The 18,945-nt window shown below is 36.8% G+C and overlaps 1 protein-coding gene across 12 annotated transcripts in view; it reads left to right on the plus strand.

The window, feature by feature from the left end:
- Window positions 1-18,357, plus strand: part of MBNL3 (muscleblind like splicing regulator 3) — a 120,857-nt gene extending 102,500 nt beyond the window's left edge. For 5 of the 12 annotated variants that reach the window (XM_070366664.1, XM_070366665.1, XM_070366662.1 and 2 more), the window contains 6 exons: window positions 273-509; window positions 3,682-3,844; window positions 5,287-5,322; window positions 8,105-8,199; window positions 9,103-9,176; window positions 10,953-11,093. In XM_070366664.1, the coding sequence (XP_070222765.1) occupies window positions 273-509; window positions 3,682-3,844; window positions 5,287-5,322; window positions 8,105-8,199; window positions 9,103-9,159 (588 nt within the window). In that variant the 3' untranslated portion in view covers window positions 9,160-9,176; window positions 10,953-11,093. Of the gene's footprint in view, window positions 1-272; window positions 510-3,681; window positions 3,845-5,286; window positions 5,323-8,104; window positions 8,200-9,102; window positions 9,177-10,952 lie in introns of all 12 variants that reach the window. The other 7 variants (XM_005893399.2, XM_070366670.1, XM_070366667.1 and 4 more) reach the window with 7 other exon arrangements.
- The last annotated feature ends 588 nt before the right edge of the window (window positions 18,358-18,945 follow it).

Consider the following 18,945-nt stretch of genomic DNA (forward strand, 5'->3'; position numbering starts at 1 on the left):
GGGAAGCCTAATTTTCAAGAATACTTTCATTTCAATGTAAGGAAAGCTGACAAACTTCCTTTGGGGACAATGGATTGTTATCTTTCTTGGAAGAGAAATTTTGTTTATGTTTATGTCTCATAGTGACTATGGCTTGACTTTATCCTTCAAGTTTTGAAATTTTTCCTAAATAGATGACAAAAGAATATGTACTGTTGCTCTTACATTCACTGGCAAAATAAATAAAAACTGATAACCTTCCAAGCGTCAATGTGATTTTTTTTTTTTTTAAGGTTTGCCGTGAATTTCAGCGAGGTAATTGTACCCGTGGTGAGAATGATTGCCGCTACGCTCACCCTACTGATGTGTCCATGATTGAGGCAAGTGATAATACTGTGACCATCTGCATGGATTATATCAAAGGTCGATGCTCCCGGGAGAAATGCAAGTATTTTCATCCTCCTGCGCACTTGCAAGCCAAACTCAAAGCAGCTCATTACCAGATGAACCATTCAGCTGCCACTGCAATGGTAAGAACAGGCTAGGACTTGTCGACTCTCTGTTTGGGGATAAATGATTCATATATGCCTCAATTTGTCTAATACCCTGGAATCACAATCTTGGATAGTCATGAGTGGGCCTTAAAATGAATCTTCTAGGATATAAACTGGAAAGGAGAGAACCTATTTATTCTAATTCACTAAAAGTTTCTAAAGGTAATTATTTAAAAGCTTTCCTAATGATTCTTACTGTGCTTTTTCTCCCATTTTTTAAGAAGGAGTGAATTACACAACTTAAGCAGTAAATTATTTTTGAGTGATTTTTATAGCCCAACTAACCTTAATATCCTGTGAGCCACCTAGATGGGCACTTTGCTGGTAATATCCTTAGTAACTTTCAAAAACAGAGGACTTGGAGGATGAGTTGGTAATTAAGTTCTGATTCCCAAAAGTTGATGATTTCAAGGCAGCAGCCAGGCAAGGCTTGAGGGGGAATTTCTATATGGTTGGGAGAAGAGACCTGACTATTGGGTTGCCATAGTAAGTAAATTTTGGAGAAAAGTTAGTTCTACTTAACTATGTAAGGTAGGAGGTAGAAAAAATACTTTCATAACACTATTGTGTGATAGGCTGAAAAGTAGGAATTATGATTACTTAGGTTTGTCATAGTTGTCAATTATTTTGATAGGCTGTAAGCTATCCATTTCTTTTACATCCTGGACCTTTCCTCATGTAATACGGTATAACCCAAATAAGGGACAACATTCTGAGGAAAGCTCATTTTTCCTGGCTGTGGGAGAAAATCACCTCCATGACCCTGAAGCCCATGACAGAGATCTTTCCTTTTCATAAGAGAGATACATTTATTTTCAGGCATCCCTATTTATTGAGAAGGTTTTCTCATACTGAGTTAAAATCTACCTCACTTTAACTGGCACATACACTTATTTTATTACCAAAAAACGTCTATCCCTATTTCATAGGAACCTGATTCTCATGTCTTTTCTCTAAACCAAATGCCCCAAATTTCTCCAGACTTCTCTCACAGATGACAGCTTTGGGGCCACCGCACCAATGTTGGACTTGTCCCTCTTTCTCAGTAACCCTGCTCTCTCATAACTGAACCCACGACTTTGTGAAAGAGCTGAGCACCAACATAGAACACACTTATTTTCTCCCTTCATCTGGACAGCAGAATCTGTGAATGAATGTTAAAAAAAAAAAAAAAGACTTCTTCACATTTTTTGTCTTAAATTCTTTTGAATGAGGGAGTTTTTAGCTATGAAAATAGGAAGGTATCCAGAATATCAATGCAGAATTTAAGCCTCCAATTGTTAGTTATTTCTGTTGGTGGCATAGAGGAAATACAGTTGGCTCCCTAAAAATAAAGGTTCTCATATGCATGGGATGCATGAGAAATGGCTTGCCTGTGCTTTGGTAAATCTGTCCCATGCTCAGTCATGGGACTTTCATATGTATGTGCCTATTTCTGATGATTTTGGTGTGTTTGGTAAGATATATATGTCAGTCCCAAATTTCCATGTAGAGTTAAATATACTATATAATAGGCCTTCAACTGATATTTTTGAACATCAATATAAAATGCCTTTCTGAGTCATCAGAGCAGAGTCTTCAAGGTAAAAGTTGCATTTACCACATAGGAATTTGTGTGAGATAAGATTAAACAAAGGGGGCTGCATGAAGAAGTTTAAACTTTCTGTATTGTAAGGATTCACAGTTGAAATGCTTTTTGAAAGGGAGATTTTTTTTTTTTTTTTACTCTGTTCTTGTTCATGCTCAGGTTGAAATCACTGAAAGCAACTTGTATGCATATAAAAGACTTGAAGACGTGCTATAAAGTTCCCAAATAAAAATAGAGATACTGTTAGGCCTTCTCTATCCACAGGAATAAGGAGGTCATGGCATGCCCTCTTTGGCATATGGAAGGCTAGGTACTCAGCATAAATGTGCCCATCTCCTTAAGAATTTAGAGCATACCCAGTTGTCGGCAGGACATGTTTTTAAAGTACTCTGCAGTTAGTAGAGGGAAAAATGTCAGGTCCAATTTCTCTAGTGAATCTGATCCAGGGGCAAGTTTGACTGAATATTATAAGCACAGTAGGATTTTAAAGAATTGTAGACATGAAAGGAAGATTTTAACACAGTAAGAGTAAAACCTCTTACCTTAAATTCAACCTTACAAGGTCTTAACAAAGCAAATGGTACATACCGAAATGCCCGGCGGGTCTCTAAATAAATGAGAATTGCGTACATTTTGCTAACTATGGTTTCTAGGTGAGGTGGATGGTGCAGGCGATTCATTCATTTGCTTTTTCCTTACACATTAGTTGGGAAATATACAGTTATAGGGTTTGGACCTGAAATCCTTGTATAAATTGAATTTTGGAGCTACAGAATCAGACTCAGATCTACTGACATCTGTTTTTTTTCACCTATATGCCATTTATCTCCTTGATTTAGATCAGTTTTAACTGGCAAAAATCCCTTTCCTGTTAATAAGTTGCTTCTGCTAATCTCATTATAATAGGTGAATAGATGAGCATTGCTTAGATGTCAGTTTTATGTATTTTTCATTTTTGTTTGTTTCTTTTTGGTTGCACAGGGTCTTTGTTGCTGCGTGCGGGCTTTCTCTAGTTGTGGTGCACAGACTTCTCACTGCGGTGCCTTCTGTCATGGCGGAGCACAGGCTCTAGGGTGCCCAGGGTCCAGTAATTGCAGTTCCTGGGCTCTAAAGCACAGGCTTTGTAGTTGTGATGCTGGGGTTTGTTGCTCCACAGGCATGTTGCATCAGGGATCGGAACTGTGTCTCTTGCACTGGCAGGCAGATTCTCCACCACTGACCCACCTGGGAAGCCTTCGATGTTAATTTTAAATGATTCTTTGCTGTCAACAGCATCCTGTCACATCTTGCCCACCTGATGAAGTCCTTTTCAACTTCACTCATTTGTCTAAATTAGTGAAGCTGAAAAACTTCTTCCACCCCCGATATGTTCATTTTCTATTTTGGACTGAGTATGTAGTCATATAGTGAACGACTTCATCTCTTTAGTTGGTTACCTTGCTCAATGGTGACCCTCGCAAAGGGTGCCCAGGCCAGACTTTATTTAACTGCTGCTTGCTTGGTCTGAGTACATATTTTACTTTCCTTGGTATTACTTATTAATCTATCCTTCCCTCACAGGGCCTACAGCCTGGTACACTGCAACTGATACCAAAGAGATCGGCACTTGAAAAGGTCAGTTGTGCCCCACCAGTCTTTAATCCCAATGTGTTCCACCGCCAACAGGCTCTGCCTAACGTGCCGATGCCGCAGCCGCAGCCGCAGCCGCAGTTCATTCCTACAGGTGAGAATGGGGCTGGGCCCTGTAAGTTGAGTGGTGTTGTGAGTGAATACACTTTACACCAGCTTTCAAAGAAATGGTCAATGGGTATTTTGATTAGAAATAAAACAACGCAGTTATGCTCAGTCTGTTTGTATACAGAACCAACTGTTTTCCTGTGATTCCTGAAAATTAATGGTTTTGAAATCAAACTAGGAAATGCTGTCAGCATTTTTCTTTTGAGCATTTCTTAATTTTTGCTTTTCATGTTTGATTCACTTGTTTCAGTCTTAAACTAATTCTTTGACTCTTAGGTATCACTTTCAAAGGCAATGGTCTGATCTCAAAAAAGTTTCTGAGCTTCAGCATTGCAAAAATAGGTAGTCTGTATGTCTTTGATATGCCAAAGATAGCTATAATAAAACTACCTTTAAATTTAGATTACAGAATAATACAGTGTGTGTATATATATATATACACACACAATATATATATACAGTATAATACAGTGTGTATTTATATAATACAATATAAAACAGGGAGTTTTAGCCTCTACTCTTAAATCAGTTAATATAAAATATATGGAAGTTTATCACATTTTCCTAATACTTTGCAGCGTATTCTATTACCTCCTATATTCAACTATATTTACTAGTATAACAGTTTTGTACAAAATTGAAAAATTTAAGCCATAGTCTTTTAAAATAAACATCATATAATAGTATTATATGCCTGGACTTAAAGAAACCCATTGATTCACTGATATATTAATCAGTTAATTAATTTTGAAAGAAGCCATAAAAATCTTAACTTCTGTCTAGTTACTAACCATAATAGTTCTTCATGATACCATTTAAAAACACAATTTTTAGCCTTTTTTGACCTGGATTTGGCTAATTTAAAACTCTAGATTTATAAGCAAAACTGTCAGAAGAATCCCTTTCCCCTTAATTTATGGCAAAATAAAACCTTGTCAGGTTGAGAGCCCCCCTTGATGAAAATCCTGTTCGCCGTATGTTCACAGTCAAGCCGTTGATCACTAGGTGGGGGGGGGGGGGACATAACAGTAGATTAGTGCCCTAAGTAGAACTTCCTGGCACCAGCTGCCAGGTCTTGGTGCATACTTTGAAAATCATATATGTAATAAATTAAAACTCTCCCTTTCATAATCAAAAGCACTTAGGATATATTAGTCCAAAATAAATATACAACTAAGTTGAGCTAATGCCTTTAAAGAAAAAATGAACATTCATTTTTATACCTAAGAATCCAAGAATTACTCTGATCACCTGGGTTTGGGGTCTTAAGCCGTAATTATGAGCATGGGAGATTACTGGATATGCATGTGCTGGTTCATTAATATTGCTAAGAATATCATTCTAGTTAAAAATTATTTCTATCAATAAAGCTTTAATAATGAAATATCTCTTTTCTTTACTTTTCACGCTTTTCTGCATGGTGTCCAGGGCCAATACTGTGCATGGCACCCGCTTCAAGTGTTGGTAGGTTTTGTACAAAAATTCTCAACTTTTTCTAATCTGAAAAGAAAAGTGTTTTTTATTGTGACTGTGAAAGAAACAAGCAACTGGATGATATAGCTGAAAATTTTCTGAGTATTTCGGTTTTAATATGGTGCTGTCTGTTACATGTTTTTGTGGAATCACAGCAGTCGTACACTCTCAAGTTCTAGTTCATTGCTGCTGTGGTTGAATACTGACCTTGCCATTTCTGTATTTTCACGCTAAAAATTGTAGCTAAAATATCTTGAAACATTTCCTTATCTAGCCAGAATGGGCAGTTTTAAGAAACTAAGAAATTGTAAAAATATTTAAAATACTTCAAATGTATAATTTGTAAAGTACAACAAAACCATTCCTCCCAAAAAAAGGTTACCCAAAAGATCAAAATCATTCAATATTTAGATGTTGCAAAAAAGCAAAACTAGAGCCTTCTGTAGTGTTTTGTAATGCTGTCTATAGTGTTCTAGGATGAAGTGCCATCTGCACAGAAACAAGGCACCACAAAATCATTTCAAAATGACTCTTTGGGGGTATGTGATTTTTAATAACCAGTAACACACAGAACGTTTAATTAGCCACCCATCCAATATGGTAGCCATCTCAAAACCATTCTGTGCATGCGTGTGTGCTAAGTCACTTCAGTCATGTCCAACTCTGTGACCCCATAGACTGTAGCCCACCGGGCTCCTCTGTCCATGGGAATTCTCCAGGCAAAAAGACTGGAGTGGGTTGCCATGCCCTCTTCCAGGGGATCTTTCCCACCCAGGGATCGAATCCATGTCTCTTACATCTACCTGCGTTGGCAGGCAGGTTCTTTACCACTAGCGCCACCTAGAAAGAAAACAAGGAAAGCGACTGGTTTGCCTCTCAGAACTCCGGGGGAGTTCACGGCTCCTGTCATTTCCATAGGCACCAGGAACAGACCAGGGGAAAATAGCTCTGTTCCATACAGGGAAGAATTACCCCACCTCACCCCACCATCTCCTATCAATCCAGTTCCTTTTATCCTTTTCGAGAGTTTGCAACAGCTTGACCTCCATCTCATTGGTCAGCCAAAGTTGATGCAGAGTCAAGGGGTTTATCAAGATAAAGCAAAAACCTCAAGATGACAGCCACATAGTAGATGCACTCACTGACAGGTGAGGCCACTGTTATTAGTGATGCCCTGTCAGAATTAAAAACGTCTCCACTGATACTAACAGAAGCATTATATGCATATGATTAGGAGAACAGACTTTTGCAAGTTCATGAAATGTGTCTCCATCTACCCATTTTGTGCCTCTGCTCCCTTGTCCTTTTGCCTAAGAGCTTTGTGTAGGAATGCAAACTGCATGCTCCACTGGTACTGCTCCCTGTGCAATTGCTGTGCTCCTAAAGGGGAAACAAGAGTGTTTTTAGAACTCACATGTGCTACAATAAGGGATGGACTTCCCTGATGGCTCAGATGGTAAAGAATCTGCCTGCAGTGCAGGAGACCCGGGTTCAATCCCTGGATTGGGAAGATCCCCTGGAGGGGAGGGTATGACTACCCACTCCAGTATTCTTGCCTAGAGAATTTCCATGGACAGAGGAGTCTGGCAGGCTACAGTCCATGGGATCACAAACAGTCAGACGTAACTGAACGACTAACACTTTCACTTCACTTTTCACAATAAGGGGTGTTGAGAGGTAGAGATAGATGGGCATGAGCAATTATTGCAGAGTTTCTGTTAATCACCACTTGGGGTACATTTATGGTTTCTATGACATTGCATACGTTGATTTTCCTCTCCCTAGGCCATTCACTTTCTCTGTCAACTTTCAGAAAATCTGAATTCAATCGATGTAGATGCAAAGTATTACATATGCCCACTTGCCATTCACACATTAATTCCTTGGTTGGCTTTGCAAAATGAGTTAGAAAAAAAGAAGAGCATCCAAGAAACTTTGAAAATGACATAGAAACTAGAAAAGGCAAAGAGAAATCCGCCTGAAAAAAGTTGTTACTGCTGCTAGTCACTGTCGCTGTACTATTTGCAGTGAAGGCAAGATTTCATTGGATATTTACTATGAAGTTCCCCTTGGAAACTTGGGCTATTTATGAAACAATAAATAAGCAGCCTGAGTAGTTTCATAAGTAGCCCAAGTTTCCAAGGGTTTTGCCACAGATGTGCATAAAACCTGCACACATAGTCCACTGTATTCTTTGTATATGCTCTCTACCATATACCCACCAAACTATAATCTTTTTGTATGCAAATCAGGTAAGTATATTTATATGAAACTGTCCCTTGCCCCTACAAATCTAGTGACAGCACTCATGTCTGTCATGAGTTAATGAACCCAAATACCAATTTACAGTTCCATACTCCCATTGTGAATACACAACCAAGTTACTTTTCTGCTTGACTAGCTATTCATAGACATAGCCTTGGTAAAAACAGATTTGTCCTAGGCACCCGTTGTAACCCCTTCTGAAAATTTGGCCCTTGAAGTCAACTACAGTGTGATTCTGTTCAAAAACTAACTATTGGTAAATGTTGAGAATGATTCCATTTTCCTTAATGGTAACTATAATTGGCTTTCCCCTTTTCTCTTTTTAAATTTTCCCCCCTTCCATGCTGTGTTGCTTTGCACTGACTGTGATTGCATGTTGCACCCTGGCGTATTCATCATGATGATGTCACATGGCTTGTTGCTGCGATACCTGCCACGCCCCATTCCATCGTTTATATCATGGTTGCTCCACCCTCTCGTGTGTTGCTTCCATGATTCCTACTGAAAGTGCCCATGATGCACAGTGCTGCACCCACCACTATGTCTGCAGCACCACCACCTGCTACCAGCATTCCCTTCGTTGCAACAGCTCCAGGCAATCAGGTTTGGCCATTTATTTCACCTGTTTGGACCTAGCTAACTACAGTGTGTTGATAAGGCACAGTATATGCTTTGGGGATTGGTGAGAGATATTAGTCTTTCTTAAGCCATTCTTAGATTTAGAATTTTTCTTTTTCTGTATATTCTGGACATATGTTCCTGCTTTGCTACACATCCTGAGATGAATCAGCAGAATAGGCTCTTTTAATTGGTTACAGATGTTACCCAATAGATTATATATACAGTTGTTGCTACTACACCAATCCTCAAATGCATATACTAATTTTTTTTAATGTTTCCTCATTGGTTGAGAACAGAATTTACTTTACTACCATTTCTAGTTATTGCATTTGAACTTTTGCTTAGTACTATCATCACCTTTGTCTTCAGGTCTACTGGAAAGAAAGATAACACATTTCTTTCCAAGGCACAGATATGCTTATCATGACCCAGTGATTACATCAGAAATTCCTTCTTATACATTAGATGTGTTTGTCATGTTTTAATTTTCATTTGCTTGAGGTTTTTACAGGCAGAGTCACAAGACAAATGATGAATTTGGGGAAGTCTTGAAATTGTAAGGAGATACTTAAAATAATTATTGTGTAATATGATGGGTATTTCACCTTATTAAAATGGTAACCACAATTTAAGACTTTAAGTCCACTGTTGTTTTAAGTACAAGTTTGATAACCCTATAGGACACAGAGCATTAATTCATTGGGGAAACAAACCACATTCTAACCTGTGCTTTGCAACATTAACTATTACTGGATATGGTTAATATGTCAAAATTTTTCTATGAAATTGATTATGGTTTTTGATTACCATGTCCAAGCAGTGAACAAAATAAATGGAATTCTCTCAAGAAACTGTTTTAATCTAAAATCTTTTTTACTACTATAGATACCCCCATTATCAATAGATGAACTGAATAACAGCATGTTTGTTACACAGATGTAGAAGTTCCCAGTAGAACAGTAAGTTTCTTTAAGTATTAATGTAATATTTGTAGGTTATATCTTTTATCTACGCAGTTGCATTTGCTAAAGAGTTTGGTAAATATTTTCATTAATAGACATTGCTTATCATTTTAGAGCTCAATTTAAGCATTCTAAATTTTCCACCTTGAATTGTGGAGAGCAAATATGCGATTTTTTAATATGAAAATGACAGCTGGTATTGTATTTTCCCAATGAACTTATAAATTCCTAAATGTTTTCCCATTATTAAAGGGGTATGACTGGTTAGCCAAAGACACAGATCGCTTCTGAATTTTAATCTTTTAACATTTTTCTAGCTTTGTTTTTTTCAATTGAAATAAAGCTAGGTAATTTTGTCACAATTTGATGAAGATGATTGTCTTAAAGATAGCAAGCAATGCACTTCTCCTGAGAATTAAAGAGCGCCTCCACATTCTGCCACTTTGTGTCGCTCCCCATGTAGGTCTAGCAGATTTGCTCCAGCTGTTTGCAATTTTCAGCAACTTAATTTAGCAATTTAATCATTATTTTCATTCAAATCATGACACCTTTTTTTGTGGTTTTTGTTGCTGTCTTCAGAGATTCCCCCCTTCACCTTTGATTTCCTATGCTTGGTCCAGAGCCTGGTCCAGAGCAACGCACTTAAATTGAGCAGTCCTTCACTTGGAACGAGTGACTTTGGAAGTCACTTAAGACTCTGAGGCATCTTAATTGATTATAGGGAGTTACTAAAAAAAAAAAAACAATACCCTGGTTCTGAATTGCATCCATTAGTCAGTGAAAGCTTGAAGTTTTCATCATGGGAGTGTCTGACTTGGTTGAAGCAGGCAACAGTGCCGATCTCTTGATGGACTGGTTCCCCAGAAGCTGACTAGCATTTGTTTCTTGCTGAGGACATGCAGGCCCAGAACACTAATGGTTCTGGACAGAGCATATAGACAACTGTACAGTACCCAAACAGGTCCCCTTAATCATAAGGAATGTTCTAAAAAGACATCTTGGCATATACAGAATAACTGAAGTAGCTGTATATTGTAGTCATCTTCAGAGGTATCGTTTGTTATAGTGGCAACTTGGGAATAGTACCAAATGTGAGAATAAAAGGTTTTATAAACATTTGCCTGATTTTCATGGACTGCTTTACATCAAGGTAAACAAAAGTGGTCAAATACAGTTAAGTTTCCAACAGAACATGTTTGGGAATAGTGATTCCTTTTTGCTTGATTCCGTGAGAGAAGTTAGATTTGGCACACCATAATCATTGCAACATGTAACACGTGTTGATCATTTTTCCAGAATGCAAAAATGTAATCTTGTAAAATACTGTGTACCCAGAATTCACACTTAGGCCATTCATGTGTAGGTCCAAAACATTCAGATCAAATAAAAGTTTGTTTAATACTTGCATATTTCAAAATGGAATCAAATATATTTTCTCAATATATGCTTGTTGGAGGAAGTGAATGGATGGGTGGATGTTCATCAAAAAGTTTTGGCATTGTGCAGATAATACCTGAAACAGTTGAGTGCTTCTCTGATAACTTAAGGGCAACTGTCTACATTGGCATTCAGCGAGAACCATGGACTGTCATGGTATGTGACTCCTTAGTAAACATTCCCAACAGTTCAGTTTTCACAGATGTAGACTATGAAATTCAGGATGGGGAATATCTTGGCATATGGTTCACACACAGAACTAGAACAAAAACCAAATATCCTGACTCCTACCTCTATAACCATCCAATATTTCTCACTCTTTTTTTTCCATTTCAGTTGAAATTCTGAACAACAGAGTTACAGATTACCAGAATCTCTCCGTGAGGACCTCCACATGGCCTTTCTATATTCATTCACGTATGTCCTCTTCTACCAACACAACAATAAGCGTGGTGCAGTCAATATATTAAAACAAACATGCCAACCAACACATTCAGAGAAAAAATAAAGCATTAAACAAAGGAGATGTTAAAACACAAATGGAAAACAAATAACTACCATCTATCTTATTTGAATTACTATGTAAAACAGCATAACATTTTGTAATTTATCACGTGTTTCTCTGTGATTTTCCAGTAACTGTTATGCTGAGTGAATCTCTACAGTGGACTGTTGGCTTATTGTGCATTCTTGGTGGATAAATATTCCTCTGTTTTGAAGTGTTAACCTTACCAGTTTGTTTACACAGTAGTCTATTGGGCTGATTCAGAATGTAACACGTATGTCCAGTACCATTTTCCTCATTATTGTATCATATTGGATTGTTGTGTGTTGTTAGGTTTTTACATAGTATATAGTGTTTTACTGTAATGTGTGATGTTTGATTTTAACTAAAATGTTATCAATGGGAAACAGAAACACACGTGCTTGAAAAACATGACAGGTTAATATTGATATGCTCTCTCTTTAGAATATTTCTGTAGGTTTCTTGAGGCAGACATTTAAAAGGCCTCTCTTTTGAGTATGTCTAAAACCTGTCCATAAACATGCATGTATATAATTTGTACCTGTAGATCTGACTTTGTATAGTACAGTCAACGTTACTAGATTTTTTTGTGAGAGAGGAAAATTACCTGAAAATAGCCAGGAACGTCTTAAAACATTAACCTGAATTTCACTTCTTAAGTAGCTTGCAAAAGCTGCTTAAGGTAAATTCTGGATTTACCTTTAAATGGTTTTCTCAGCATTTAGACTATAAATTGTGTAAAGTGCCCATTACAGTTTTTGTGGCTCAAGAATCCTGTCTTCTAGGCTGAGTGTCTAAAACTGAGCGATTTGTAATCTTCAGCTGAAAAAGTGGTTCTTGGAAACTTAAAGGTATTTTAATTACAGGTTATAAATTAAACAGAGAGGGGGGGCGTGGAGATAGTTTTTACATTTTGGAGGAAGTGTGTAAAAACCATTGCAATGTAACCTTTGATACAAGTGCCATTTTCCAAGTGGAAATGGCTCATGCTCTTTACACTACTCTTTGAATAACAAGGAAGATGCAATCTGGAAAAGTCAGTCAGGGTGAAGGAAAATTGGTTCCAAGTGAGGCCTTTCCTCCCCAAATGGACAGTCTTTTCTGTTGATCACAGTTGGAGACTTTGAGTATAGGCTTGGAGAAATGGCGGGGCTGGGGAGAGAGGGAGCCACTTGAAATTACTCTTCGATTCATTTAAACTTTCTTGAAAGGATGGCCACAGTTGTCTTTAGTTTCAGTTCAACTGAGTTTTCCATTTTGTTAAAACATTTCAGTGAAGGAGCAAGCACCTGGGATATATGTTATTAATACATTTTCGCCTTCCCAAACTTTATTAGCAACAGAATCTCTCATATCACAACCAAGCCTCTTTTTTGTTTCTTTGGATTTCTTTTTTTATATGTTTTGAAAATTGTAAGAGTTTGTAACACCCTTTAGGTGAAATGGAGTGGCTGCACTCCACAGAACTGACCTGAATTCACACTACTAATACTTTTGAAATAATTGAATAGCCAAGTAGAAGAGTAATTAATTCCTATGGTATGTCACATACCTCCTCCACCCCACTCAGTTATTAAAGTTACTATTATTGATCAGTGGTAGAACCACGTGATAATTTGCATCGGTTTAGATAGATTTAGTATTTTCTAGTAAATATATGTTCCCTCACTGGAAAGTATAAAGTCATCAAATTTGTTGTATGTCCCAAGTTTACTATTCTCCTTCATGAAAATGACAAGCCAAGGGAAAATCAGGTTTTGGATACCTCAAGCCAGCCAGTAGTATTTGAAGCACAGACCAATGGAACTGGCAGAAACCTTTTCACCACCAGGGCATGTGACTTGTCCAGGACTGCCTAGCTACTTGGTAGAAGTTGGACCCAGAAATATCTCCAGACCCCGGTTGTTCCTCCATTTCATGTTGTCTGTGCTTCAGAACATTTGAGACTCCAGCCCCAAGCAGATCAATTTGGCTCAGAATACAAAAGAGCAAAATTAGCTCTTCAGTGGCTCATATCCTGTTGATCTTAATTACCAATTTGAATTGTGATCATCAGTGATTTCTAAGTGACCTTGCTTGTATTACACCATTGTCATCTGCTAACAGCATTGTCTGGAGTTAGAGAATAGGAGGCGTGTTGAATTTTACCTACTGGTCCTTTGAACCACTTAATTTCTATTTCCCAAAATCTTGACTCTGCACTCTAGCAATGTTACTTGTGTTTGGAGCTGAGTTTTATAAAACCTGTCCTCGGGCCTCTCCAGAAGGGCAGATTTGATCAAGGAAGGATGTATACTCTAGATGTATTCCTTAAAAGAGACAGAGACATCTTCAGTGTGATACAAAGTTTTTTGGGTCATTTGACGTTTTGATACAGCATACTGTCTCATTTTTTAAACTTCTGACAAGGATGTACATGAACAATAAACCTAGAGTACAGCTGTTTGCGTGTTGCCTTAAGCACTGGAAGACATGAATAGTGATGTGTTTTTGAGTAAGAGGTTCAGTGAGAGTTATTCAGGGTAGTGGTATTTTTGGTGCCACAGTTTTTTTATATTGTTGGCATTGTAAAAGTTGCTTTGTGAGTGAATTTAGAGAAAGAAAACTCAAATCACTAAGGTTCTGATGTGAAAGAATTTTGACAAAAATGCAATATTAAGATAGCACTCTTTAGTTGTGCAATGACTTATTCAAATGATCTTTATTCAAGAAAAGACAAGTCATAGACTATAAAGTTCTGGTGAAAAAGAGAAGTCACAAAACTAATCAGTGACTCTAAACGACAATTAGTAGATTAAGTGTATATATGTAAAATTCTAATCACTTGTGATTCTTAGTTAACATTTTATAAGCTTTGTAGTTTACAAGGGCCTCTTTTTTATTTATCCAAAATTATTCTTTTTGTCCCCTTCTCTCAGTCTCTTTCAAAAATACACAACTGTGCTGCAACTTGGAAAATAATCTAAATGTTTAAGAAGGTTTTAGTAATGTCAAATTTCCAAAAGCACTATGTGACCGTAACATACGTACGTTTTAAAGAGGGATTACAATTACATTTAAATGGATTCATAAAATCGCTATGTAAAGTATAGTATTTGCTTTTGCAGTTGGAGCATGATTCCTCAGCTAGCTGTTGCATTTCATTTCACTTGTCTAGAGTCTTTAATTTGTAGTTAATTGCAATGTGTAAAGCCATCTTCTGCCTACTCCATCAATCTTCTCCATCCATTCCTGAACACACTGAAGCACTTTGATCTTGCCGTAAGTGTTGTCCTATACCACTAGGCTGTGTTCACTAATGGGCAGCCTCAGCTCACCAGCTTTCCAATTTGGGCAAAGCAAGTACCTCCTCCCTGCCATCAGCAGGAACCAAATAAAAATGAATCATTACAGCATGAATCTCTTTTTCATGATACGACCAAGAAGCACAGTGAGGTCCAATTAAGGACAACATTGGCATTAAATTTTGTTAAATAACGTATAGGGAAGGCCCATGTGCTACTTGGAACGTTATTTCAGCCTTTCGCTACTCCTTTAGAGAGTTTATGAGGATGCTCTTAGATGAAATGCAGCCATAGGTTTTCAGGTTATTTCAGTCTGTAGGGTAGGCTGTGATGCACAGAATGAATAGAAACTGGAATCTTCTTTCTTTGAATCCCTTCTGCATTTCACACATGTTTAAATAGAAATAGGTACATATGATTTCCCAATTCTGTTGACTAGATTTAGGAAGATGGTGGCCTCACTTTTTATTTTATCAGTGCCTGGCAAAGGCAATAGAATAAACACTAGGTAACAGAGTATCACAACTTTTTTTTGCAAGTTTAACTGATAGCACCTAATCCAACTGTAAATATAATTACAAATAAGGTTCTGAGCACCAACTCACTAATCGGTGCCATGTTTTCCTTTTTCTTGTTTTTAAAGGTTTTATTTTGTTCCTTTTTCATATCTTTAAGTAGTTCACGAATTTAATCTTGAAGGAGAGTTAGAGAAAATTTTAAGATTTTACTACGTGTATTCAACCCGCCTAGATAGATCTTCAACTGACACTGAAGCAAGGTGTAGAGTCTAGTTCATGACTATTTCTTACAGTTCACAATTTAAGAACAAAGTTAACTTTATATACAAATAATAATTTTTAACTAATTATATTTAGTTGTTGCTTCAGCAACAAACCTACAACATGGCTACCTTTAGACATTTTTGTGTGTGTGAAAATTTTACTTGTAAAACTGTGGCTTTTTTGACAGTGTAGCATGTAGCAGATACAACTCAAAGCGCAGATATAGATATGGTTGATTTTTCTTTTTAATCCCAAAGTTCCCTGTGAAAACTGAATTTGCGTCCTTCTGTGACTTTTTGAGCAAAAAGTTTACAACATGTGGATTCTAGATCAGGCTTTAGAGCTGATAGAATTTGTTGTGTGGATAGGGTTATTCCACAGTATTTAGACACAATTGTATTCATAATACGTCCTGATCTCTTTTTATGACCTTATTCAAAATTACTCAAGTGGCATAGCTGTAGCTACAAAAATTTTCTTACTCAAATCTATCCAAAGGAGGGTTAAAGAATGACAAAAGCGCAGATTACATTCATTCACGTTGGTGAACTCATTCATACAGATACTGTGGAATGACCCCATAACAGTGTTGAAGAGACATATGCTGCAGTTAACTGATGGTCTCAGTTAGGGTGCGAACGTGTGAGACACACCTTTTTTGCACTTATGTACATAGTTCATGAAAGTGACCCTTGGAGTTTTTTTTTTTTAATATAAGAAGTCTGTGATAATAGTGGAAAAGTTAGTAAGAGAGAGTTATTTCTAAGACTTTGAGAAGAAGGTGTTTTTTCTTTCCTACAAGACTTAACTAAAGCATGATGTTGCTTTCCTGTTGTGGAGGCTTTCTAGTTTGCTACGGCTCACCATAAGACAAGACTGGTGGCAGGTAACAGGTCAGCTTCAGCCAGTGGCACTAAACAAAAGTTCATGTACTTCACCTTTTAGCAAGATCGCTAGCAAAGATTGTTTTGTGAATTAATCCTCAAATGCACACACACAACCCCAGGCAGGTTTGTGGTGCTAAGGTCTTTTTTCAATGGTTACAAGCAGTGAAGTACCTTGTAAGCTGCAAGATGGATATTCCCATTCTGATCCAATTAGATTTCATCTTTCACAGAAAATGATCAATTGAGATATATCGGTTACATCAATTAATATATATTTATGTGACAATCAAATTGTTAACCCCGGCCACTATTTCCCCTTCAAGATCCAGAAGCCAAAACCAAATTGGCAACTATTGAAAGATATAATTTAACAGTTAAGTATGGCCAGCACAGAGCATTTGATCCCCTCCAACAAAGGGAAAAAAATGTTCCTGACACAATTTTATATTTACTTTATACCTGTTCAGTGGAAGCTATTTTCTGACTTAGCTTTAGCAGATTAGACAGTACTTCACTGTGCCACTTCAGCCTCCTACTCTTTTAATGAAACAGAAGAGAACCAGCCAAAATCTTACATATTAATACACTGGAGCTAGAAAAGAATGTCAGACCATCTCTTTCAGCTCCCGCGTCACCTACAAATCACCATTTATCTTTTTGTTGCCTCCAGGCAATGAGGCTTAGAAAAAGGTCAAGATTAGAAAGGTTTAAGGATAGATCATCATACAGACTTTGAGTCCTTCCCATCTTGAGACCCGTTGCCCTTGCCCTGGAAAAGGAGCCCATCTTGGGGTTGACAGAGTTGGTGTTAGTATTGTTACTGATCTTGATAGTTCTCACTTACAGAGACATGAAAATAAGCCAAAGCCAGAAAGCAATCCAAGCCTTACAGTTGTCCAATAGCTCAGGGCCAGTTGGTCAGAAATTTGTTCCCCCCCACCCCCCACTTCAATCCATGATCACTTACAGCTAACAGCCTGACCATCTGATCAGCATTTCCATTGATGTAAAATGTAAGCATTCATTCATTTTGTAGTTACCACCAACGTATTTTCCCAGCTTAACCCATGTTCTTGTGTTAATATTTCCTTGTGAAAATATAAGCCACACGGATATATTTTCATAAGGTCAATAGAAATATAGTAAGATTTTAAGTTAGGCAGAATCAACTATAAAATAGTAAGAGTGAACCTAGAAGCATCACAAAAGATAATCAGTTCACTGATGGCATGTTGTACGTACTGACAGCCACCGGGTCACATTCTTTGGAGCTTAAACACAGTGCTGTCTTTTGAGTAAGTAAAATTAGAGGATAAAAGGACCTCTGTTAAACCCAGAAAAGGATTTAGTTTCGTTAATTCAGTTTCCACCCGCTACACTTCTTCCCTGGAAGAGAACTACCCATCAACACCCCAAAGCAGGATTATCCCAGAGGCATTTTCTCTTTAACCATCCTCAATTATAGCATACTTAGGAAATGTATCACTGTGAAATAAATCAAGCTGCATCGTATTACTTTAGTTGTTTTAAGAAAAAACCTCTATAAAATAACCCAACTTTAAGCAGTCCTCTTTCCCCACACACAACCTAAGCATTTATCTGTCATAGAACTGCATGATTACAAAGCTTTATTTCTGTATACAGATGCTATTTGTTAATGATGGAAACCAAATTATTTTGTTGCTGTGTCTTTTGTCTCTAGCAGTTGAGAGAATTATTATGACTATTATATCATTGGATTTGAGGGTTGCCATTGTCAAAATCAATTTTCTTGTATTACTGTAGTTGCATTAATTATTAGAAAATGAACCATTCGTTACATGCACCAAAATTACAATAATTTAAATAAGACTTTTAAAAGATGCTCCTAAATATATTCTTTTGTAAGATGCTAACTATGCATTCATATAACAGCAGTCCGGTATAATGTAGAAAATGGAAGCACATATTTTGGACAGAAAAATGCCAATTTACATACAATATAAAATTATTAACCCTGTGCAACAATTATAGATTTAAATAATGGTCATAATATTTAATAAGTATAGACTGTTCCCATAATATTTTGCCTCCAAAATGCAATAGCTCATTTCCTCAACTGCTATCAGTAAGTCAGATGCTTTGATTTTCTTGTTTTTGTTTTTCCAAGTTATAGTGCTATACTGCTTGTTTGTGTTTAGAAGTGTGCATTATGCGATTCATTTTAGTATGCTATTTCCATGTTGTTTATTTTTTGTTCTTTTAATAAAACGTGTAAATTTCCTGGTTTTGTCTTTTTTTATGAATCCATATTCACACATTAGGAGTTCACTTAAAAGCTATTTGTCTTCTAGTATATTAATCTTAATATTTAGTAATTCTAATGTAAAATTTGATTTGGTTTAATGCTATATTTCATACATAGAATAAATTTATTTCTAAATATATACCTTCAGTATTTTGAATTATATAGCTAATACATCCAGTGTATTATATTATTCTTATAATATTGAGGTCACTACCACAAGAAAGACACACTTATATTTTAGCAAAAGAATGCTAAACATTGTGAGATAATGCTCACTGGTTTCTATTGTGCTTCAGAAATTCCGAGGCATATTCTAAGATATATTATTATTAGGAGTTTGTATTTTCCTGTTATTGATTTCTATCCTTTATCTTGAGTGTCATGAATGAAACCAGTGTCATTCATTTTATTCTTTTCAAGATGGGCATCACTGGTTTCACAACACCAGGATGGATGACTTTCCTTTTAAATGTTTTCTCTCACTTCAAATTGGCTTTCTCCAACCAATGGCACAGGAATGAAAGGATAATCAGTTTTGTTCTTTAAGGAAAGCAAAATGTAAC

This window comes from Bos mutus, chromosome X (assembly GCF_027580195.1).
Source record: "Bos mutus isolate GX-2022 chromosome X, NWIPB_WYAK_1.1, whole genome shotgun sequence".
Lineage (NCBI taxonomy): Eukaryota > Metazoa > Chordata > Mammalia > Artiodactyla > Bovidae > Bos > Bos mutus.